At 43.2% G+C, this 24,542-nt stretch overlaps 1 protein-coding gene and 1 non-coding gene across 3 annotated transcripts; one reads left to right on the top strand and one right to left on the bottom strand.

Annotated features, from left to right (window-relative positions):
- Nucleotides 1-11,831: 11,831 nt before the first annotated feature.
- On the top strand, nucleotides 11,832-11,905 carry TRNAN-GUU (transfer RNA asparagine (anticodon GUU)). The gene has a single exon. It is a non-coding gene; the product is annotated as a tRNA-Asn (tRNA).
- A 2,263-nt stretch (nucleotides 11,906-14,168) lies between these two features.
- LOC109578151 (low affinity immunoglobulin gamma Fc region receptor III-A) lies at nucleotides 14,169-22,957 on the bottom strand. 2 transcript variants are annotated; one of them, XM_019987154.2, is made up of 6 exons: nucleotides 22,838-22,957; nucleotides 21,821-21,841; nucleotides 20,772-21,029; nucleotides 17,928-18,182; nucleotides 15,430-15,619; nucleotides 14,169-15,337 (listed from the first exon to the last, which is right to left on the bottom strand). In XM_019987154.2, the coding sequence occupies exons 1-5, from the start codon at nucleotides 22,875-22,877 to the stop codon at nucleotides 15,441-15,443; spliced, it is 753 nt and encodes a 250-aa protein (XP_019842713.2). In that variant the 5' UTR covers nucleotides 22,878-22,957; the 3' UTR covers nucleotides 14,169-15,337; nucleotides 15,430-15,440. The 2 variants fall into 2 exon arrangements, with proteins under 2 accessions (XP_019842713.2, XP_019842720.2); XM_019987161.2 differs by having other exon boundaries at nucleotides 20,772-21,026; nucleotides 22,838-22,951.
- Between the last annotated feature and the right edge of the window lie 1,585 nt (nucleotides 22,958-24,542).

Raw genomic sequence — 24,542 nt, 5'->3', positions numbered from 1 at the left:
CCGCACACTTTAATCCCATCCCAGGATTCAGGCTCTGCCTTAAACCCTGTACTCCAGATTTCCACCTTTTTTCCTTCTTCTTTTCTCCTGCGTCGACGATTCACTAAGCTCTCATTTGCTCCCTTCCTTCATATTGCTATTCAGTAGGGGCCAACCTAACGTTCTCAAGCCCACACTCTTTGCACTGCCATACTACACCAAAGAATGCAATTTATGAAACAAACCTCTCCTCTACAAGGGATGATGAGGAATAAACCAAGATTTTATGTCTAAACTGGTTTACAAAGAAATGAGTCGCTGGTTTGACAGTCAGAAGTCTTACTTATCACTACAAACGGTTGACGTGTTTGCAAATCATTTAACTTTTCTGGGCTGCAGTTTCTTTATAAGGGAGAGGAACAAAAGTACAGTTTTTGAGACACTTTGCAAGGCTAGAGTCCTTTGAAGTAGTGCCTTGTGTGAGCACCTGGTAGATAGTATATGCTCGTTTTTTTCCCAAAGGATAGTATTTTTCCTGAATATAAGGGTAATATAGAGTCCTTACAGAAAATATGGAGAATAAGCCACTCACAAAGAAATAAAAGGCACGCATATTTTCATCATCCAGAAAATCTCTATTAATATTTTGCTGTATGTTTTATCTCTTTGGCATTTTTAATTGCAAGGTTAGAATCATACTGTACACATTTTTAAAGCTACTGAATGTTTATTTAAACATGTGAATATTTCTATATTCATTAAGTACTAGTCTAAAACATTGGTTTAATGACTTCATTGTTATACTATATGGCTACATCATAATTTTTTTAGAAAGTCTCCTATTTTTGAATATTTATGTCATTTCCAGTGTTTTTTCCTCCTCTGGTGGGGCGGCTCTTAAAATCTCTGCTCAGTATTCTTTTAGACTTCCAGCTGTTATTTTCCCCCTGGCCTCCCTCGAGTCAGTACATAGCAGGTACTGCTGCTGCTGCTGCTGCTAAGTCGCTTCAGTCGTGTCCGACTCTGTGCGACCCCATAGATGGCAGCCCACCAGTCTCCCCCTTCCCTGGGATTCTCCAGGCAAGAACACTGGAGTGGGTTGCCATTTCCTTCTCCAATGCATGAAAGTGAAAAGTGAAAGTGAAGTCGCTCAGTCGTGTCTGACTCTTAGTGACCCCATGGACTGCAGCCCACCAGGCTCCTCCGTCCGTGGGATTTTCCAGGCAAGAGTACTGGAGTGGGGTGCCATTGCCTTCTCCAATAGCAGGTACTAGGGTGAACCAAAGATATGAAATGTGATTCATTTGCAGATTGTTTTTCCCTGATGATGCTCCCTGCTTTCTGAAATTTATTCCTTCAATTTCTAGTCAGTCTGGGAGATCTAAACTGTACCTTGATGCGTGAGGTACAAGGTTGGTTTTCAGCATGTTCATATGCCTGACTATGTCTGATTGGTGAGTGCTCTCAGAATGAAGATATGAAGAATGAAGAATGCTCACCCATTGTGGTTCCTTCTTCCAAGGCTTGAATCCTCTTTATTTTCTATCTAATTTAATTGCTCTTCAGATATTTGATAAGATACACACAAATAATGACCCTGGAGGAGGGCATGGCAACCCAGGTACTCCAGAATTCTTGCCTGGAGAATCCTGTGGACAGAGGAGCCGGGTGGGCTACAGTCCATAATGTCACAAAGAATTGCATAAAGTTTGCAAAGAAATGACAGAAATGACTCAGCACACATGCACGCACACAAGTAGTGAAGCTTATAAAAACCAAAGGAATAATAAATATAAAATCCAAAATAAGACTCCTTATTGGGAAAAAGAAAAATAGAGGAACATTGGAGGCTTCTTCTGTTTCATTCTTTTTTTTTTAAGTTTAATTTTATTTATTTTAATTAGAGGCTAATTACTTTACAATATTATATTGGTTTTTCTGTTTCATTCTTAAGCAGGGTATTGATATACAAGGATTTAAAATTTACATAACTGGCATCAGGTGGCACGTATTCTTTTACAACTAGTATGTTTTCCATTAAATATTAGTTTTATGGGATTCATTTATGTTGAAACACAGAGCTAGGAATGTGTTTAGCTAGGAATATTCTGAAGATTTAAAACATTTATAAGAATATGTATTTCAAAAATTCTCTATTATTCTTTATGTATGTAGATAAACGTGTCTTTGTATCTTATAAAACTGATCTCTGGGTAATGTCAGGGCAAATACTATGTTAAATCTTTCTATTCATCTCCAGATTAGCTGATTTTTAACAATTGTTGGCTCTATTTTATACAGCTGTCACTAGCCAAATGATGCTTCTACTTGAACCCTGGTTTCAGTTCAGTTCAGTCGCTGAGTCATGTCCGACTCTTTGGGACCCCATGAATCACAGCATACCAGGCCTTCCTGTCCATCACCAACTCCTGGAGTCTACCCAAACCCATGTCCATCGAGTCAGTGATGCCATCCAGCCACCTCATCCTCTGTCATCCCCTTCTCCTCCTGTCCCCATCCTTCCCAGCATTAGGGTCTTTTCCAATGAGTCAACTCTTTGCATGAGGTAGCCAAAGTATTGGAGTTTCAGCTTCAACATCAATCCTTCAAATGAACACCCAGGACTGGTCTCCTGTAGGATGGACTGGTTGGATCTTCTTGGAGTCCAAGGGACTCTCAAGAGTCTTCTCCAACACCACAGTTCAAAAGCATCAATTCTTCGGCACTCAGCTTTCTTCACAGTCCAACTCTCACATCCATACATGACCACTGGAAAAACCATAGCCTTGACTAGATGGACCTTTGTTGGCAAAGTAATGTCTCTGCTTTTGAATATGCTATCTAAGTTGGTCATAACTTTCCTTCTGAGGAGTAAGCGTCTTTTAATTTCATGGCTGCAGTCACCATCTGCAGTGATTTTGGAGCCCCCAAAAATAAAGTCTGACACTGTTTCCACTGTTTCCCCATCTGTTTCCCATGAAGTGATGGGACCAGATGCCATGATCTTCGTTTTCTGAATATTGAGCTTTAAGCCACCTTGTTCACTCTCCTCCTTCACTTTCATCAAGAGGCTTTTTAGTTCCTCTTCACTTTCTGCCATAAGGGTGGTGTCATCTGCATATCTGAGGTTATTGATATTTCTCCCTGCAATCTTGATTCCAGCTTGTGCTTCTTCCAGCCCAGCGTTTCTCATGATGTACTCTGCATAGAAGTTAAATAAGCAGGGTGACAATAAACAGCCTTGACGTACTCCTTTTCCTATTTGGAATCAGTCTGTTGTTTCATGTCCAGTTCTAACTGTTGCTTCCTGACCTGCATACAGGTTTCTCAAGAGACAGGTCAGATGGTCTGGTAGTCCCATCTCTTTCAGAATTTTCCACAGTTTATTGTGATCCACACAGTCAAAGGCTTTGGCATAGTCAATAAAGCAGAAACAGATGTTTTTCTGGAACTCTCTTGCTTTTTCCATGATCCAGCAGATGTTGGCAATTTGATCTCTGGTTCCTCTGCCTTTTCTAAAGGCAGCTTGAACATCTGGAAATTCACAGTTCACGTATTGCTGAAGCCTGGCTTGGAGAATTTTGAGCATCACTTTACTAGCGTGTGAGATGAGTGCAATTGTGTGGTAGTTCAAGCATTCTTTGGCATTGCCTTTCTTTGGGATTGGAATGAAAACTGACCTTTTCCAGCCCTGTGGCCACTGCTGAGTTTTCCAAATTTGCTGGCATATTGAGTGCAGCACCTTCACAGATTTGAAATAGCTCAACTGGAATTCCATCACCTCCACTAGCTTTGTTCGTAGTGATGCTTTCTAAGGCCCACTTGACTTACCTCCAGTTGTGGATGTGACAGGTGATAGAAGCAAGGTCCAATGCTGTAAAGAGCAATATTGCATAGGACCCTGGAATGTTAGGTCCATGAATCAAGGCAAATTGGAAGTGGTCAAACAGGAGATGACAAGAGTGAACGTCGACATTCTAGGAATCACCGAACTAAGATGGACTGGGATGGGTGAATTCAACTCAGATGACCATTATATCTACTACCGTGGACAGGAATCCTTCAGAAGAAATGGAGTAGCCATCATGGTCAACAAAAGAGTCCAAAGTACAATACCTGGATGCAATCTTAAAAACAACAGAATGATCTCTGTTTGTTTTCCAAGGCAAACCATTCAATATCACAGTAATCCAAGTCTGTGCCCCAACCAGTAACGCTGAAGAAGCTGAATGGTTCTATGAAGACCTACAAGACTTTTTAGAACTAACACCCCAAAAAGATGTCCTTTTCATTATAGGGGACTGGAATGCAAAAGTAGGAAGTCAAGAAACACCTGGAGTAACAGGCAAATTTGGCCTTGGAATACAGAATGAAGAAGGGCAAAGGCTAATAAAGTTTTGCCAAGAGAACGCACTGGTCATAGCAAACACCCTTTTCCAACAACACAAGAGAAGACTCTACACATGGACATCACCAGATGGTCAACACAGAAATCAGATTGATTATATTCTTTGCAGCCAAAGATGGAGAAGCTCTATACAGTCAGCAAAAAGAAGACTAGGAGCTGACTGTGGCTCAGATCATGAACTCCTTATTGCCAAATTCAGACTTAAATTGAAGAAAGTAGGGAAAACCACTAGACCATTCGGGTATGACCTAAGTCAAATTCCTTATGATTATACAGTGGAAGTGAGAAATAGATTTAAGGGACTAGATCTGATAGATAGAGTGCCTGATGTACTATGGAAGGAGGTTCGTGACACTGTACAGGAGACAGGGATCAAGACCATTCCCATGGAAAAGAAATGCAAAAAAGCAAAATGGCTGTCTGGGGAGGCCTTACAAATAGCTGTGAAAAGAAGACAAACGAAAAGCAAAGAAGAAAAGGAAAGATATTCTCATTTGAATGTAGAGTTCCAAAGAATAGCAAGGAGAGATTAAAAAAAAGCCTTCCTCTTTGATCAATGCAAAGAAATAGAGGAAAACAACAGAATGGGAAAGACTAGAGATCTCTTCAAGAAAATTAGAGATACCAAGGGAACAGTTCATGCAAAGATGGGCTTGATAAAGGACAGAAATTGTATGGACCTAACAGAAGCAGAAGATATTAAGAAGAGGTGGCAAGAATACACAGAACTGTACAAAAAAGATCTTCACGACCCAGATAATCACGATGGTGTGATCACTCACCTAGAGCCAGACATCCTGGAATGTGAACCCTGGTTTAGCATAGGGGAAGTGCATCAAATTCTCCCAGTTCCTTTCCCCCAAAATGGATAGTCATTAGGTAACTTATCTCAATAAGTAGAAAAGTTTTTCCTAAAATTAGGAAAGGATAGATGTTGATACTGAATTCCCTGTCATCTTCTGCAGAACTAGCAGCAATTATATTAACATTTTTTCTAGCTTTTAAAATACTGTCCAAGGGTTTTATGTATGTGTTATCTCTATCATACAAAAATCACTTATTGGAATGAGATATGCAATTAGGCTGACCTCAGCCATTTAGGCTGGATGAGGTGACGTAATGTGGTGGTTAAGCACATGGGTCTCTTGTGCTCCCTGGGTTGCAGTTTCAGCTGTCTCAGTTCCCTTATTTGTCAGAGGGGATAAAAATCGTAACTACAACTTTCAAATGAGTTAGTTAATGTTTAGAATGGTGCCTGGCAACACGCAAACATTAATTATTCATTTTATCACTAAAACAAATTTTAATGCCCATCATCGGAAGATGTTTGGGTTTTCAAAAAAAAACCCCAAAAAACCCCACCTCATCCCAAGAAAAGAAGGTAAAATATTAGTAGAACATGGATGGAAAAAGAGAACAAGTGCATCTCAGTCATCCCTTAGTCCCCGAGTTTTCTTACACTCCAGTGCCAGAGTGCTAGCAGAGGCCACAAGACCAGGCTGATGCCTTCACCGTGACCTGTTACTGCCTGCCTGCTCTCTCTGCTATTCCGGCTCTCTTGGGGCCAAGCCGGGGTGGAGGCCGCAGTTCCCGCAGATGGTTACAAGCACGGTGACTACAGAAGTGTGCTGAGTAGTGAGTGGTCAGACTGACACTGAGTGCTTCTTAACTGGACTGTGGTTCAGGTAGCCCTGTCCGGGGAGACATTTAGGGACAGGGACCTATATCCAGGACCTGCAGTAGGCTGGCTTAAATGAGACCTGCCTACTGGGAGGCACTGAGTGGGCTCCTTGGAAGTGACTACCTAGAGTTTCTTAGAGTTGGCTAGCAGTGGTATGGGGAAGTTTTCTGGAGTGTATAGGGAGAGCCAAAGCAGAACCCAGAGGACGGTTCTATCTGAGGAGTTCATTGGTATGGCGCTGACCAATCAGAATAGTTACTGGCTATTTATTCCTCTCACTGTAATAGGGTGAAATTGTATTTCATTTTTTAAAAACAGATTTATTTAACAGAAAATACTGTTTAACGTATAGTCTAAACATTGGCGGTTAGGATAGTATTCCTTTACCCAAGAGCACATGTAAAGCATTGAGCATTTGCTAATTCTGGTATGCTCTAGTTTTAGTTACTCAATCTAAGTATTTTTCAATTTTCATGCAGTTTATCTTTATTACAAGTTATTTAAAAGCAAATAAAAAAAATTTCTAATAGTGCCAATTTCCTGAGTATATTAAGACTTGTTTTATGGCCTCATACAAAGTCAATTGAGAAGAATGTATAAACTGTAATTATTGGTCGCAGAGTTTTATATACATATATAATTGGTTGCAAAGTTTTTATATATATATATATAAATATATATGGATATGGATATAAGGCTTTCCTGGTGGCTCAGACAGTAAAGAATCTCTCTGTAATGCAGGAGACTTGGGTTCCAGCTCTGGGTTGGGAAGATCCCCTGGAGAAGGGAATAGCAACCCACTCCACTATTCTTTCCTGGAGAATTTCATGGACGGAGGAGCATGGTGGGACAGGACTTAGCAACTAAACCACCATATACATACAAAATGTTAACATGGTAGTCACTCAGTTGTGTCCGATTCTTTGCGACTCCATGGATTGTAGCCCACCATGCTCCTCTGTCTATGGAATATTGTTAAACTTGTCTTAATATACTTGTTAAACAAGTCTTAATATACTCATTAAATTGGTAGTACTACATATGTATCTTTAAACTGAATCTGCTCCTAATCTGGAATCCCTTTATATATATACATATAAAGTCAAACTCATTCATTTGTTTATATGTAAGATGATGCTGTGAAGGTGCTGGACTCAATATGCCAGCAAATTTGGAAAACTCAGCAGTGGCCACAGGGCTGGAAAAGGTCAGTTTTCATTCCAATCCCAAAGAAAGGCAGTGCCAAAGAATGCTTGAACTGCCGCACAATTGCAGTCATCTCACACTCTAGTAAAGTGATGCTCAAAATTCTCCAAGCCAGGCTTCAGCAATACGTGAATTGTGAACTTCCTGATGTTCAAACTGGTTTTAGAAAAGGCAGAAGAACCAGAGATCAAATTGCCAACATCCTCTGGATCATCAAAAAAGCAAGGGAGTTCCAGAAAACCATCTGTTTCTGCTTTATTGACTATGCCAAAGCCTTTGACTGTGTGGATCACAATAAACTGTGGAAAATTCTGAAAGAGATGGGACTACCAGACCATCTGACCTGTCTCTTGAGAAACCTGTATGCAGGTCAGGAAGCAACAGTTCGAACTGGACATGGAACAACAGACTGGTTCCAAATAGGAAAAGGAGTACGTCAAGGCTGTATATTGTCACCCTGCTTATTTAACTTATATGCAGAGTACATCATGAGAAGCGCTGGGCTGGAAGAAGCACAAGCTGGAATCAAGATTGCCGGGAGAAATATCAATAACCTCAGATATGCAGATGACACCACCCTTATGGCAGAAAGTGAACAGGAACTAAAAAGCCTCTTGATGAAAGTGAAGGAGGAGAGTGAACAAGGTGGCTTAAAGCTCAATATTCAGAAAATGAAGATCATGGCATCTGGTCCCATCACTTCATGGGAAACAGATGGGGAAACAGTGGAAACAGTGTCAGACTTTATTTTTGGGGGCTCCAAAATCACTGCAGATGGTGACTGCAGCCATGAAATTAAAAGACGCTTACTCCTTAGAAGGAAAGTTATGACCAACTTAGATAGCATATTCAAAAGCAGAGACATTACTTTGCCAACAAAGGTCCGTCTAGTCAAGGCTATGGTTTTTCCAGTAGTCATGTATGGACAGTGAAGAAAGCTGAGCGCCAAAGAATTGATGCTTTTGAACTGTGGCATTGGAGAAGACTCTTGAGAGTCCCTTGGACTCCAAGAGGATCCAACCAGTCCATCCTAAAGGAGATCAGTCCTGGGTGTTCATTGGAAGGATTGATGTTGAAGCTGAAACTCCAGTACTTTGGCCACCTCATGTGAAGAGTTGACTCATATGGAAAAGCTGGGAAGGATTGGGGCAGGAGGAGAAGGGGATGACAGAGGATGAGATGGCTGGATGGGATCACCGACTCTATGGACATGGGTTTGGGTAGACTCCAGAAGTTGGTGATGGACAGGGAGGCCTGGCGTGCTATGATTCACGGGGTTGCAAATAGTCAGATATGACTGAGAGACTGAACTAACTGAACTGAACTATTAGATCTATGAAATACTGAGAGAAGTATGTTGAATTCTCCCACTATGGTGATAGATTTGTTAATTTCCCTTTTGGTCTAATAATTCTTGCTTTTATATTTTAATACTATTTTAATAGATACATATGTGTTTAGAGTATTATGTGTTTATCATGTGTTTAATCTTTTATTAGCATATAGTGACCATCCTCTTCTAGGTGATTTATTTCTTAAACTTTAGTTTGTCCACCATATAGCTATTAATATATACCAAGTACAAACTTTTTTTTCCTTAGAATATTTCTGACATCAGTTCAGTTCAGTTCAGTTGCTCACTTGGGTCTGACTCTTTGTGACCCCATGGACTGCAGCACTCCAGGCCTCCCTATCCATCACCAACTCACATCCCATGAGTTGGTGACGCCATCCAACCATCTCATCCTCTGTTGTCCCCTTCTCCTCCTGCCTTCAATCTTTCCCGGCATCAGGGTCTTTTCAAAATGAGTCAGTTCTTCACATCAGGCGGCCAAAGTATTGGAGTTTCAGCTTCAATGTCAGTCCTTCCAATGAATATTCAGGACTGATTTCCTTTAGGATGAACTGGTTGGATCTCCTTGTAGTCCAAAGGACTCTCAAGAGTAACAATTCTTTTACATTCAGTCTTTCTGTTTATGTTTAATGTCATTCTTCTAAACAAAATAAAAATAAAATATATTTTAAAAATCCACTTTTGTTTTTAACTGGCACATTTTCTCCAGTTATATTTGTTGTGATTACTGATATATTTTGGATTTATTTCACTATCCCATTTTGTACTTTCTTTTTGCCTCAGTTTTTCTTTTCTTCTTTTCCCACCTTCTTTTGAATTGCTATCATGTGTACATGCAAAGTGAAGTACAGGAAATGTATATGTTTTTAGAATAAACTTGAAAGTTATTTTTACTTTTTGTGGCCAAGATGAAAGTAGTGATTCCCAAACTAGGACTTCATAGAGAAGTAAAAATTTCCCCCAAATGCTGGTGACCAACATAGGGTTGCTAACTTTTCGTTTTGCTAAGTTAGGAAATTAATAAAACAATCACAGCCACATCAACTGTCATCTATCCTCATCTTAATGTTATAAAAGAAGGGACATTTAAAAACAAAAATTTAAAGTGTGAAAAAACAATGTTGGCTTGGAGGTCATTTGGCAAACTTATCTGAGATACACACACACACACAGACACACACACATACATATATATATATTGTGTGTATTCTCATTTCACTGGAAATCAGTGAAAACTTGGACCTGCACCTAATCTGGAACCGTTATTAAAGGGATGCTGGTGCAGAAGGAAGACAGAGATTCTATGTGTTGGTGCCCTGGGACTTGTGCAACAGAGAAAATCACTTCTTGTGAGTGCCTGGGTTCAGAGAAGAACTGGTGTTGTAACCGGTTGGGTATGCCTGTGGCAGAGAAGATGCAGCTCAGGAAGCCTGGGGTTTTTAAATGGCCCAAGAACAAAGAGAGGAGCTACTTTATCAGGCCCAGCACTGGCCAGAATCTCTAGGTTGATTTCATTGGATAAGGGCCCTTGAATATTTGAATCTGGATTATGTCAGAGTGAAAGTCCATACATTACAGGCATTTATAAACTCTATGTTCTGTCTGGGAGCCTAATAAACTAGTAGAAATCCTTCTAAACAGCTGAAATTGAAGATCAGTTTTGTTTCACTATGCTCCTTTACTTAAATATAATATTTTTCCAGACATGATTGGATATGTGATGCAGTATTTAAAATTTTCACAGTAATAATGTTATTATAAGTTAACACTCACGCATGAATGCATAAATTGCCTAAATCGGCAAAAAAGTATGGTGATGTATTTCTCTGAGGAAAACCAAATGAACTCCTGAACCCACAGCATTCATTTTGGATTCCCCCCAAGACCCCCATCTGTGTAGATCACAACAAACTGTAGAAAATTCTTAAAGAGATGGGAATACCAGACCACCTGACCTGCCTCCTGCAAAACCTGTATGCAGGTCAAGAAGCAACAGTTAGAACTGGACATGGTACAACAGACTGTTTCAGATTTGGGAAAGGAGTAGTTAAGGCTGTATATTGTCACCCTGCTTATTTGGCTTATATGCCAAGTATGTCATTCCAAACTTCGGACTGGAGGAAGCACAAGCTGGAATCAAAATTGCCGGGAGAAATATCAATAACCTCAGATATGCAGATGACATCACCTTTATGGAAGAAAGCGAGGAAGAACTAAAGAGCCTCTTGAAGAGGGTGAAAGAGAAGAGTGAAAAAGCTGGTTTTAAACTCAACATTCAAAAAACTAAGATCATGGCATCCAGTCCCATCGCTTCATGGCGAAATAGATGGAGAAGCAATGAAAACAATGACAGACTTTGGCCGCCAAATCACCGCGAACGGTGACAGCAGGCATGAAATTAAAAGACGCTTGCTCCTTGGAAGAAAAGCTGTGACAAACCTAGACAGTGTATTAAAAAGCACAGACACTGCTTTGCCGACAATGGTCCGTATAGTCAAAGTTATGGTTTTTCCAGTAGTCATGTACCAATGTGAGAGCTGGACAAGAAAAAAGACTGAGCGCCAAAGAACTGATGCCTTCCAACTGTGCTGCTGGAGAAGACTCTCGAGAGTCCCTTGGACTGCAAGAAGATCCAACCAGTCCATCCTAAAGAAAAACCAACCCTGAATATTCATTGAAAGGACTGATGCTGAAGCTGAATGAAGCTCCAATACTTTGGCCACCTGATGCGAAGAACTGACTCATTCGAGAAGACCCTGATTCTGGGAAAGACTGAAGGCAGGAGGAGAAGGGGACGACAGAGGATGAGATGGTTGGATGGCATCACCGACTCAATGGCCATGAGTTTGAGCAAGCTCTGGGAGTTGGTGATGGACAGGGAGGCCTGGCGTGCTGCAGTCCATGGGGTCGCAAAGAGTCGGACTCGACTGAACGACAGAACGACGACGAAGAGTCAGGTTCATTCACCTTCGGCTGCTCTCGTTTTCTTAGCATCTTCCGGGTAGAAACTGAGTCCTGTCTCAGATCTAAGCAGGCGCTAGTGCGGGAAAAGGACCCACTTCTCTCTGGGCTACTTACTTCCCTGGTGCTCTGGAGGGGGATGTCTCTACCAGTTCCTACCCGGCCTCAACCACGTTGAAGACACAGAACACTTCGAGTTTATTTTCAGTGACCCAAGTTGGAAAAAGGAACTCCCACCGTCTGTCTCTGTAGCGCAATCGGTTAGCGCGTTGGGCTGTTAACCGAAAGGTTGGTGGTTCGAATCCACCCAGGGACGAAGTGTAGCAATTTTGACCCTTGAAATAGACCTGCCAGTTTCTCACCGGAAACCAATGGCATTAACATTATGAAAGTTTGCAAATCTCCACCCAGCCTGAGTCCAACCTACTACTTTTTGTTTGTTTGTTTGTCTTAGAAATTGAAGTAGAGTTGATTTGGGACTTTCCCTGTGGCCCAGCTGGTAAAGAATCCGCCTGCAGAGGGAGACCTTGGTTTGATCCTTGGGTTGGGAAGATCCCCTGGAGGCGGGAAAGGCTACCCACTCTAGTATTCTGGCCTGGAGAATTCCACCAACTGTAAAGTCCACAGGGTCGCAAAGAGTTTGCCACGACTGAGCGACTTTCACTTTCACTTTCATAGTTGATCTGGGCTCCCCTGGGGGCTCAGCGATAAAGCATCCGCCTGCCAATGCAGGAGAAGCAGGCTGGATCCCTGGGTCAGGAAGATGCCTTGGAGAAGGAAATGGCAACTCACTGCAGTATTCTTGGCTGGGAAATCCCATGGACAGAGGAGTCTGGCTACACTGCGTGGTGTCACAAAGGAGTCGGACACGACTTAGCGACTCAACAACAATAGTTGATTCACAGTGTGGTGCCCATCTCTTTGGCATCACACTGTATAGCAGTGTTGTGGCGCTTTGTGGCACTACATGGCATTTTTCTGTATAGCAAAGTCACTCAGTTATGCACATAATTATAGGTTAATCCCAAGAAACCTGGCAGGCAGGTTTATAGTTTCCTGTGCTGTACAGGACTTTGTTGTTTATCCATCCTCAATGTAATTGTTTCCTTTACCAACCCCAAACTCCCAGTCCTTCCCTCTCCCTTCCCTCCTCCCCCTTGGCAACCACAAGTCTCATCTCTTTCAGTTCTCTATGTATTTTGCTAGCAGTTTCTAAACAAAGGGTGTATGAGATCAGGGTTGCAACTAGGAGAACAATTTTTACTTGCTTGAGTAAGGTTCTACTAAAATTGCATCACGAAACTGATGCTTTAAAAATATTTACCAACCAAAATCCAAAACTGGATTCTTTTACCCTACATCTGCCTGTCTTGCCTGTTGTACTTGTATTCTTAACTTGTGAAACTGTGTTTCCAGACCCTGGGCCCTCAGTCATGCTACGTCCTGCTGGTTCGCAATTTTTGGAGAACCTACCTTCTAAACATTTGAATAGCCATCTCCCTCTTCTGCCTGCTGATAGTTACTTTCTGATTACTTGCCCCCTGAGTTACTGCAATAACCACCTTGCTGCCTAGGCAGTGTCCTGTCTTCAACTGTCCTCTTCTTTCCAGCCTCCAAGTAGCTTCCAGAGAGGCTTTCTTTAGAAAAGACCTGTTCTGCTTAAAATCCTTCAATGACTTGCAGGGTAAATGACAACCTCCTTATCTTGGAAGGCAGTGCCTTTCAAGATCTGGCCCCTGAACTCTCTGCTGTCCTTCACTGACTCTTTAGACTGCAACAGAACCAAACCACTTTCTTGACCCCCTTCTCCGGCTTTTGAATCATTGCCCATCAGCCTTCAGCACTTCTCTTTTTTGCCTGGCAAACTTTTAGTCATCCATTACCACAATACCAAATATTAAGCCTCTTTTCGGCAGCCCTTTCTTCATCCTCTATTTATGCTTTTTATTTTTTTCACTAGAATGAAAATTGCTCCAGGGAATGACCTGGGTTGTTCATCTTGGTATCTTCAGCAGCTAAATGCTAGCTTGGGCACTTCCTTGGTGATCCAGTGGTTAAGAATTTGCCTTCCAATTTAGGGTATATGGGTTTGATCCCTGCCTTGGGAACTAAGATCCCACAAGCCCCAGGGAAACTAAACCCCCATGCCTGCAATTAGGGCCAGCCTCAGCCACACATTAAAAAAAACAAAACTTTTTTTTTTAATTGGCACTTAAGTACTAAGTAGATGTGAGTTGAATGTTTAACGTTTCCAAATGCCCTTGTCTCATGTCCAAATCTAATATCCCTATACTTCTAATATTCTTATACCAAACCTGAATTGTTGGCTTGGCATAAAGCTCATAGTTGACCTACCTTTTCTTGCCTGCCCCATGCTCTAAAACTACCTCTAATTCCCATCCATCCTCCTATCCCAGACCACCTATCAGAGTTCCCCTTTGCCCAGTTGTTTCAACAAGATCTGGTGAAATAGCAAGTTGACTAATTCATATGAGTTGCAGTGAGATGGTTGCTGAGAGGAGAGGGGTTTCTCATTAACTAATCTCTGATAAGACTTTAGGCAATGGAGGACAAAAGGATTCTATCATTCATGTTTTATTATCGTGGTTTTTTCATCTTCTATCTAACAATAACATGCAGAATCTTGTAAAAATGCCTTACCGGAATCAAGAAATGTTCAGTTTAAAGCTTCTAAAACACAAAGAGAGATAGCTAAAGCTTTCTTCCAGAAGCAGTGATTGATTTCACCTCTACTCCATTATTATTGACATGCTGAAGGATTTAAAAGTTTCATGATTTAATTCAGTAGAGTTTAGTACATTTAATAGTGGTTATCCAACATTTGTTTAAGGGTGATGTGAATAAAGCTGAATTAGATATTGAAGTGAAAATTCTGGTTTTATATGCCCCTTCTCTCTAATTCTCAGTCTAAAAGCATCCTCATCTCCTGCCAGCTCCTTCCTGTGCAGTTGTGGTTGACTTTTTCTTGTAATGCTTTCTCGGTTTAGACACTGATATACCTTTGTTCAGTGGGCTTAATTTGGGATAGCAATGTTCCTTCCAATGAGTTTATTCTGTGCTTTCTTTTGCAAATCCTCCAACCCCTAACCCCCTTCCTGGATCATTTTCTACTCATGACATTGAGAGGATTTATCATTGTATACTCACAGACTCACACTGTATCCTTTTGACAGGGGCTCCCCTGGAAAACTCAATCCCATCTCACGTCTGTGATTTTCTTTTACCTCCACCATGGTTCATGTTCTAGGAAGACAGCCCGGGTGGTGGTCTTGCCTGGTCTATCCTGGACTACCCTGCTCTTTCTCAGCCACCCTCTTCATTGGTTGTGCTCTCTTCCCCAGACCCCCACATGTACCCACAGACTATCTAGAAGGAGTTTCAGGGTGCCTTGAAGGCAGTCAGCGTGCAGCAAAAGATGTAGACCACCATCCAGCTGCCTCTCCACCATGAATTTTCTTCTTTACATATCCATTTATTTTAGCACAATATTCATACATCAGGGCTGATCTTTGAGAGTCTGTATGGTTGTTCTCTTGGGACAGAATGGTTGGAATACAGAAAGCAGCCACGTAGCTCTGAGACTTCTATTTCTGGTGATGCAGATATTTACTGGTCCTTCACGGTTGGCACTTTCTTTCCATAGGAGACTAGAAGAAACAGAGTTGGGTGAAGGATCCTCAGATCCCTAGAGTCTGACGTGTGATTTTCCTGCTGCTCCCAGAGATGCCTGTTGGGAGATGATAAGGCTGTGAAATTAGGAAGAGGTTCATAGATGCTGCTTTTATCACCCCCATGGGATGGGGCTGCTGCTTTCATTACCTCCATTTGTCCTAAGGGCCCTTGCTCCATGTGACTTTGCCATCCCTCCATTCCTCTGAGCTTTGAAGGTGTCTCCGTACAGAAAAATACAGTCCCGTGTCCACTGCAAACAGGACTCCCATCACCAGACAGAAGGTGATCTGGTGCCAAGGTAGAAAGAATGACGAGACAGTTTGTAAAGTTTCTGGAGCTGAGCAGAGAGATGAGAAAAAAATGACATTTGTTAAGGCAGAAAATTGGCATAAACAGTGAGGTCATCACTGTGAAGTCTTTCTGACACCTGCTAAGAAACAGATTCTATTGAATGTGGGGGAGCCTGGAAGAAAGCCACAGCTTCCTCCTACCAGTTTTGGATTCTAGTGCTTCTTGAGCAATAGTGTTTTCATGTTTGATGGAGGTACTTGTAGCTGGGTTTTGCGTGAGATCATCAACCCTGAATATTCATTGGAAGGACTGATGCTGAAGCTGAAGCTCCAATACTTTGGCCACCTGATGCGAAGGAGAAGGAGGTGACAGAGGATGAGATGTCTAACTCAATAGACATGAGTTTGAGCAAACTTGGGAGTTAGGTAAGGACAGGGAAGCCTGGCATGCTGTCTATGGGGCTGCAAAAAGTCGGACATGACTTAGTGACTGTACAACAGCAATGAGAGATATCAAAGTTTAAGTTGTTGTGAGAACACTGTTTTTTAATTCAGTAACTTTCTCTTGTGTCTCAAAATTATACTCAGTGTATTCACCCGACTCAAGAAAATGAAAAAACAAAAACAAAAACAAAAACCAACACACACACAAGGTAAGCCGTTGAAATCTACTACTTATCCTACTTATCGTCAGAAAATATTTCTTTATCAAGGCTCAGTAACTAAGAACCCAAAATGGAAAGGGCTAGAATTTGTTGCTTCTCAACCTCTTAGCCATTAAGATTGTTTTAAAGTCATTCTCTGCTGTTGCCTATAAGGTAGTAAGATGAGAGTGCATTTTTAGTCTCAATTTAAAAAATCTTAATTTTGATATAATTTTGAACTTAAAAAATGGATGTCAATAAAGTACAAATAACTCTCAGATATTCTTTACCTAGATTTACTAATTGTTTGCAATTTGCCCCCATTTTCCTTATTATTTGCTCTCTCTTTTCCTAGCTATTTGAGAGTATTTACTTTCAATTTAAATTGTGATGAAGTTATTTTTTATACAAACTATGGCATTGTTTTGTTAGAATCTCAGAAGATGTGTGTCTATATTGCTGTATTATTACATGTAAATTGCTTACAGTGTATTGTTGTTCAGTCACTCAGTCGTGTCGAATCTTGGTGACCCCATGGACTGCAGCATGCCAGGCTTAACTGTCCTCCACTATCTCTCAGAGTTTGCTCAAACTCATGTCCGTTTAGTCAATGATACTATCCAACCATCTCATCCTCTGTCGCCCCCTTCTCTTCCTGCCCTCAATCTTTCCCAGTATCAGGGATTTTATCTCAGTCTGATTCCAGGTGGAAGTTTTGGGAGATTAGGAAGTCCAGGAGCACCATGGCAGGGCATCTCTGACCCTGGAGGATGGTGCTACAGAAACTGGAGATGTTTTCTAAATGATTTGGAAAGTGGAATTCAATATCAGTTCAGTTCAGTCGCTCAGTCGTGTCCGACTCTTTGTGACCCCATGGACTACAACACGCCAGGCTTCCCTGTCCATCACCAACTCCCAGAGCTCACTCAAACTCATGGCCATTGAGTCGGTGATGCCATCCAATCATCTCATCCTCTGTCATCCCTTCTTCTTCTGCTTCAATCTTTCCCAGCATCAGGGTCTTTTCCAATGAGTCAGTTCTTCGCATCAGGTGGCCAAAGGATTGGAGTTTCAGCTTCAGCATCAGTCCTTCCAATGAATATTCAGGACTGATTTCCTTTAGGATTGACTGTCCTTGCTGTCCAAGGGGCTCTCAAGAGTCTTTTCCAACACCTCAGCTCAAAAGCATTAATTCTCAGGTGTTCAGATTAAGTGCATGTAATGAAGCATTCAGCACAGTGTCCAGCACACTGAAAAATGCCCAATAAATGTCAGCTTGTCTTTGTTACAAAAGTGGAAATTGAGTTCAAGAGACTAACTGGCCACAGTCATATGGTTAATCAGCAGCAGAGCCAGAACACAGGTTCTGGGTCTTTCTGTGAGAAAGTGAGGGGTTACTACTGCCAGCTAGACTCTTGGCTAAGACTTGAGACTTGGAAGAGAAAGGGGAGCAGGAGCAGGCAAAAAAAGGGCCAGCACGATAGAGACACACAAGAGTGTGGATATGGTTTGAATGAGGTAAGTTAGGACAGGCATATTTATGAGGAAGGAAATGTGGCCTTTGCACCTGCTGTCATGTTTCAAAGTGAATGACACTCATAAAGAAGTCTGTGGAATTGTCAGCAATTTCCTCCCAACTCATCTCCCCAGTGTGAATGCAAGATTCCCAGCACAGGGGTCTCTGGTCCCTTTAGTGCCGCACATGTCTTACCTTGAACAGTGATCTGCACAGACTCTGAAGACTCGTTTTTAGACCCGATAATGCCCCTGCAGAAGTAGGAACCACTGTGTTCAAGTTTTGCTTCTGGAATGTGGAAGTCAGAATTCCAATGAAAATACTTCTTGCCTCTGCCATTCCGGAAATACTGGACCTTTGCTACAGGAGTTTTCTTCCAGCTGTGACACTTCAGCCGAATGGGCTTTCCCACATTTACCACCCGTTGAGCGACCTGGAGCAATAGCCAGCCTGCAAGACACAAAGAGAACACAGGCCCAGGAGGCCTCAGCACCCAGCACAAAGCTCTTCTGAAGAGAATGCTCACCACCCAGGTGCTGGGGGACAGTGGAACTCCAGACCGGGCAGCGCCGTCCTTATGTAACTTTCTTTGGGAAAAAGACAACTGGACTCTGGATGAGAACTCAAGTCACTCCAAGAGCTTTGTCTAATGGGAGAGAGGGACAGACACACACATGATCAAAGCATAAAGTGAGAGCAGAGGGACTAAGTGATGAGGCAGGTGAGAAGCAAGCTGCAGCATCCTCAAAGTCCACACTTGGATTTGCTATGGAAGGTGATAAGGGGCCATTGTAAATTCTAGATCAAAGAGTAAGAATCATATTAGAATACAAGGAAAGGTAGACTTCAGAAGGAATAGACGGTTTTAGGAATGTTGGAAGACTGTTGCAACCAGTCAGGAAGAAGGTTACTGAGTATCCGTAGGAGTGGCTACAGAAATTGTGAAGGAGAACTCCTTGTAAAAGTCAGGGAGAGGAAAGAAAAGCATGCTTGGTAGTGCTGATGGTAACTGCTAATTTCAGGGGCCACAGTGTCTTAGCAAGACCATTTCATTACAGAGCACAGCCTTTAAGACGGAAACAGTTAATCATCAAAACAACTCTTTTCACAACTGCCTTGCCAAGTAACCAGACTTCACACACACAGAGAACTTGAAGTCATGGTGAGGAAGTTGGCCTGAATAATTTAAAACGATACTGCAGAGAAATTTTAAAATGACATGAGAAAACATTTATCAGAGAATGTTAAGTTAAAAAGAATATAAAACATATGTATGCTCATAAAAAAGAAAGAACATGTGCTTAAATATTAACAGGGGTTACATATGTAATCATATATATACATACATACACACACACACATATATATACATAACTTATGTTGTATATACACACATATACGCACACACACACACACACACATATAGTTTGGTTTCTTTGAGGGGAGAACATTCTTATTCCATTCAGGGTGTCATGGACTCAGTGAATGTTCATATATACATTAGTTAAACAAATATCTTATTGAGAACTTACTATGTCATGTCATGCAGATTGGGGACACCCAGATGACTGAGACACATCAAAGAACCTGTGGTCTAGGCGTAGAAACACATATACTCAGAAATAATTATAATACCAGGTGATAAGTGCTACAACAGGCTAAGAACAAAGGACTGCATGACCAAAGAGAATGGAGCAAAGAAATTCGGCCCGAAGAAAGTAAGCAAAGCTTCTCAGAGAAGAAGATAAGTGAAGTGGGTCCAAAAGAAGGATCAGGAGTTTGCCTGGTGAACTTAATGCTCTTGGTCAGAGTTTAAAACTGTTCACACTAATTAGACTTCTAAAGTCAGTTTCTAGAGCCAAGTTTAAGACAAACTAACAACTCCAAGACTTGAGGTTTCTCTTGCTTCCTGTTGGTAATTCCCCATTTTATTTGGTCACAGGTGGCCATCTCTTGGGATTCCCAGGTGGTGCTAGTGGTAAAGAACCTGCCTGCCAAAGCAGGAGATGTAAGAGATGTGGCTTAGATCCCTGGGTTGGGAAGATCCCCTGGAGGAGGACATGGCCATCCACTCCAGTATTCTTGCCTGGAGAATCCCATGGACAGAGGAGCCTGGCAGGCTACAGTCCATAGGGTCACAAAGAGTCGGATATGACTGAAGCAACTTGGCACACAGGCATGGCCATCTCTCACCTAGCTAGATTGAGAACTAAGTCAACTAAGTAACACAGTCAGGTGTAGGAGCCCAGAAAATCAGCTTCAGAGACCCAGGTCCGTGGAATTTTGTTGCAGGTCCTCCTTCATTAAACCCGCCTTTCCCTCCAGGCTTGTTCCACTCACATACATTATGGAGATGGGGCAGTCATGCAAATAGAGTGAAGCTTACAAGACACAGCAGGTACCAGGCTATGTGGTGTGATTTCAGGGACACCAGGAGACATCTCTGCCTCAACATACTTCTCCTTGCATCCAATGCCTGGATTTTGTTAAGATACAAAGACTTTCGTTCCATGATGAATGTGCGGGCTGAACGTGTATCTATCTCTATTAGGAGAGATTTCACATTGCCAAATTTAGGCTGAAGTGTATATTTGAGTGTAGCGTTGATGGGAAGAGGAAATAGATATGATGCTAGATTAGGGGTGGCTTGTTGGGTAGCTTAGAGAATGTGGAGACTGTCTGAGAATGAGGAGATTGAGGTCCTAAAGTGGATTCATTAATTTATTCAATAACTGTTATAGAGCATTGATGTCATGCCCTGACCTTCAGATGACACCATTCATGCTGTATATATTCATCTTCTATGTGAATGTAGATTCTTGGAATTGTGCAGTCCAGCAGCCCTGTCCCTAGTGTATGCCAGGCTTTGACATTTTATCTAAGGCCTACTTGGAGCTAGGACTACAATACTGATGTAATTCAATAGACTACAGATCATCTCATCCTAGTTTTAATCCCCAGGAACATTATTTTTTTTCAGGGCCTCTTTTTTTTTTTATCCTTTATTGGTCAGTTCCTTTTTCCCCTTCTCCTACTCACCTACGTGGACTTCTAGCTTCACCGGGTCACTGGGTGCAGAGAGGCCTGTCTGACACTTGTACTCGCCACTGTCCTGAACCTTGACATCTGCGATGAAGTAGCTGGTGGTCTGGCTTGAGATGAGAGTCCCATTGTGCCACCACTTTGTGGAATTGTCTTCAACAGGGTAGTCTCCCTGGCACTTCAGAGTCACACGGTCATTCGTGAGCACGTGGTTCCACTGAGGGTCTAGGAGCACCACAGCCTTTGAGGGATCTGCTGAAGTGTTAAGAGAATGTAGATAAGGGCAGAGAAGTGAGCAGGCTCTATACTGGTATTCCCAAGGAGGCTCAAAACCCATTGCAAACTGAGAGTTGGCATTTCAGCCTTAGTATTGCACTCAGTCTGGAGAAGGCAATGACAACCCACTCCAGTACTCTTGCCTGGAAAATCCCATGGATGGAGGAGCCTGGTAGGCTGCAGTCCATGGGGTCGCTAAGAGTTGGACACGACTGAGCGACTTTACTTTCACGCATTGGAGAAGGAAATGGCAACCCACTCCACTGTTCTTGCCTGGAGAATCCCAGGGACGGCGGAGCCTGGTGGGCTGCCGTCTGTGGGGTCGCACAGAGTCGGACATGACTGAAGTGACTTAGCAGCAGCAGCAGCAGCAGCATTGCACTCAGTCTGAGCATACTGACTTGGAGAGACTTAGCCTCCTCCTTGGTAGGGCCAAGCCCACTGTATTGGGGGAATTGCCCCTGCCAAGAATCTGCCCGCAATGCAAGAGACCTGGTTTCAATCCCTGGGTCGGGAAGATCCTCTGGAGAAGGAAATGGCAATCCACTCCAATATTTTGCCTGGAGAATCCCATGGACAGAGGAGCCTGGAAGGCTATAGTCCATGGGGTTGCAAGTCAGACAAAACTTAGCGACTAAACCACCACCACCACCACCATCAACTCCATGTCAACAGTTTCTTGTGCAAAGAACATTTCCTAACAGTGCCCTGCAGCTATTACACATTTACATGCCTCACTCGATCCGTCCAAGACCATGAAGCAAACTCACCAGTTTGCGTGTCAGCTGAAACTGTAAGAAAAAAAGAATAAAACAAATATTGGTCAGCAGCAGAGAACAGGGTGACTGGAGTGTGGTATTTAAACTCCCCTGCCCACCTCTGCCCTCAGAGGCCAGTGTTCCCAAGAATCAGGATAAAGATAGTGGGGACTTCCCTGGTGGTAAGAATCCGCCTGCCAGTAAAGGGGACGCGGGTTCAATCCCTGGCGCCAGAAGTAAGATCCCACACACTGCAGAGCAACCAGAGCTCATGTTCTAGAGCCCATGAGCCACAACTACTGAAGCCTGAGCACCCTAGAGCCTGTGCTCCACAACAAGAGAGACCACCGCGACGAGAGACCACCGCGACAAGAGGCTTGTGCTCCGCCACTAGAGGCAGCCCGCGCAAAGCGATGAAGAGCCTGAGCGCCACAGTGAAGGCCCCGTATAGCCATTAAATAAACAGACAAGGAAAAGACATCTTCAACAAAGATGAATAGAGTGGGTATCTCCCCCACTGCCTGCCTTCTGGTTTCCAGCGTCTGTACCTCCTAATCTGTTGTCTGCCCAAATCCCTGTTTTCAATACCCTTCCTCCTTGGTCCCTGTTCAAACCCCAAAGTTAAGGGCACAGGTTGAATATCTCTGAATCAAGCCATGGAAACTATCTCCACCCAAGTCCTCTGGAAAGGAGAGAAATGAAACGACTGAGAGAGGAGCATTGGAAAGTGAGAATGGGAGACAGACCTTAGGGGCTACCCAGTGCATACTTGTCAGTTTATAGCCAGAGAAGCTGAGACCTAGAGGAGTGAAGTGACGGAGAACTCATGTCCTCTCCTTTCACCTCCCGATTATGCCCATTTCCTGTATCTCTAACCCCTGAAGCTGTGTCCTAGGAGCTAAACCAAGGTCTATAGACATAGGAAGGGGTCTGTCCTTGGTTAAGGGTCTCATTCCTTGCCTGAGAAGAGATGCCTGCTGTGCCCAGGGCATCTTTGCTCTGCTCTCAGGCCAAGGGAGTCTGACTTACCTAGAAGCAGCAGAGCTGCCGGTGGTAGCAGTTGCCACATGCTGTGTGTTAGAGTGCGCAAGTCACCACAGATAGGAACCCTCAAGAGACCTAGCTGACTCGAAGAGAGGAAGTAAACAGCCTTTCTCCCCACCCCTAATCTATTACGTACCAGTTTCCATTTCTGGGAACTTCATGTAATTCCTGAATATAAATGGCAGACGAATGAGCCCACTTCTTGCATTAGGACCCACCAATGCCACGTTCGAGACAATAGGAGCCTGGGAATGAGACTCAAGAAAGAGAACACTTCCTTAGGGGGGTCTCTTGTTCTATTTCAAAACGTCTCACTCTCCTGCTTGGCCCAGACCCATCTCCAAGCAGCCAGGGCCTGCCTACAGAAAGAAAAAAAGAAAGTAAAGTCACTCAGTTGTGTCCGACTCTTTGCAACCCCATGGACTGTAGCCTACCAGGTTTCTTCGTCCATGGGATTCTCCAGGCAAGAATACTGGAGTGGGTTGCCATTTCCTTCTCCAGGGGATCTTCCTGACCCAGGGATTGAAGCTGGGTCTCCTGCATTGCAGGCAGACGCTTTACTGTCTGAGCGACCAGAAGCTACCCACAGGAAGCAGTCATTTAAATCTTCAGATCATTACAAGTGTCCTTCACCCCGATATTATCTACAGTAATATTTTCTTTTAAAATTGGAGATGTGTATACCTCTGGGATCTGTAAACTGCAGGAGCTACTAACTTAGTGGGAATTTGATCATGAGATTTGAATCCTCTATTAAAAGAAATAGGCAGTGGGAGAAATGGGCTCTGGGAGGAGGAGATACCTCCAAAAAGTTAGAAGGAATGAAGAGAAGGTGGAAAGGCAGGAAAGGAAGCAGGTGAGGTGAGAACTAGGGTGACACTTCTCCCAGTGTTCCTAGGGCTGTGATGGGCCACAGTAGCTCAGATTAGCTCAGGCCCCTCAGGGCCCTGTGAAGCAGCTCCTTACCGGAAAAAGTGGAGGTGCAGTGGTTAGGAAGTGGTAAAGTTGTTAACCTCTTCTCCGCCTTTCTCGACATTGCTCTGCCAAAATACACACACCCACACCCCACCCCACCCCCGCCCTCACCCCTGCGCTGTTTGCTCTCACATCAGTCTAGTTCCTAGACAGAAAATCAATGGCTCTGCTTGGCCATTTCAGGCCCCCAGCAGGCTTCTGGACATCTAGGACAGGCCTTGCTTGGAAAAGCCCAGGAAGTGAGCAGCAGACAGAAGTGGGCCGGTGATGTTTGGCAGGAGTAGCATAGAATCCGGAGAAGGCGATGGCACCCCACTCCAGTACTCTTGCCTGGAAAATCCCATGGATGGAGGAGCCTGGTGGGCTGTAGTCCATGGGGTTGCTAAGAGTCGGACACGACTGAGCGACTTCACTGTATTTTTTTCATTTTCATGCATTGGAGAAGGAAATAGCAACCCACTCCAGTGTTCTTGCCTGGAGAATCCCAGGGATGGGGGAGCCTGGTGGGCTGCCGTCTATGGGGTCGCACAGAGTTGGACACGACTGAAGTGACTTAGCAGCAGCAGCAGCAGCAGCATGGAATCAGAGGCTGGCAAAAGTGACCATTGCTTCGGACACTTCCTTTCCACTCCGGAGTGATATAAAAACTGCTCCACACATTTTCATTTCTCTGGAGTAGAGTTAATCTGTCCTCTCCCATTATCGTCTTCCCTGC

Source organism: Bos indicus, chromosome 3 (assembly GCF_029378745.1).
Source record: "Bos indicus isolate NIAB-ARS_2022 breed Sahiwal x Tharparkar chromosome 3, NIAB-ARS_B.indTharparkar_mat_pri_1.0, whole genome shotgun sequence".
Lineage (NCBI taxonomy): Eukaryota > Metazoa > Chordata > Mammalia > Artiodactyla > Bovidae > Bos > Bos indicus.
This window is presented reverse-complemented; position numbering and strand designations above follow the sequence as displayed.

Bases quoted from the DNA above. Each gene is read 5' to 3' on its own strand.
- LOC109578151 (XM_019987154.2), bottom strand. From the start codon at position 22,877: ATGTGGCAACTGCTACCACCGGCAGCTCTGCTGCTTCTAG. The intron at 21,842-22,837 runs GTAAGTCAGACT...TTTTTCTTACAG, and splicing joins GGCAGCTCTGCTGCTTCTAG to TTTCAGCTGACACGCAAACT. The intron at 15,620-17,927 runs GTAAGACATGTG...CTCTCTGCTCAG, and splicing joins TGTGCAGATCACTGTTCAAG to CTCCAGAAACTTTACAAACT.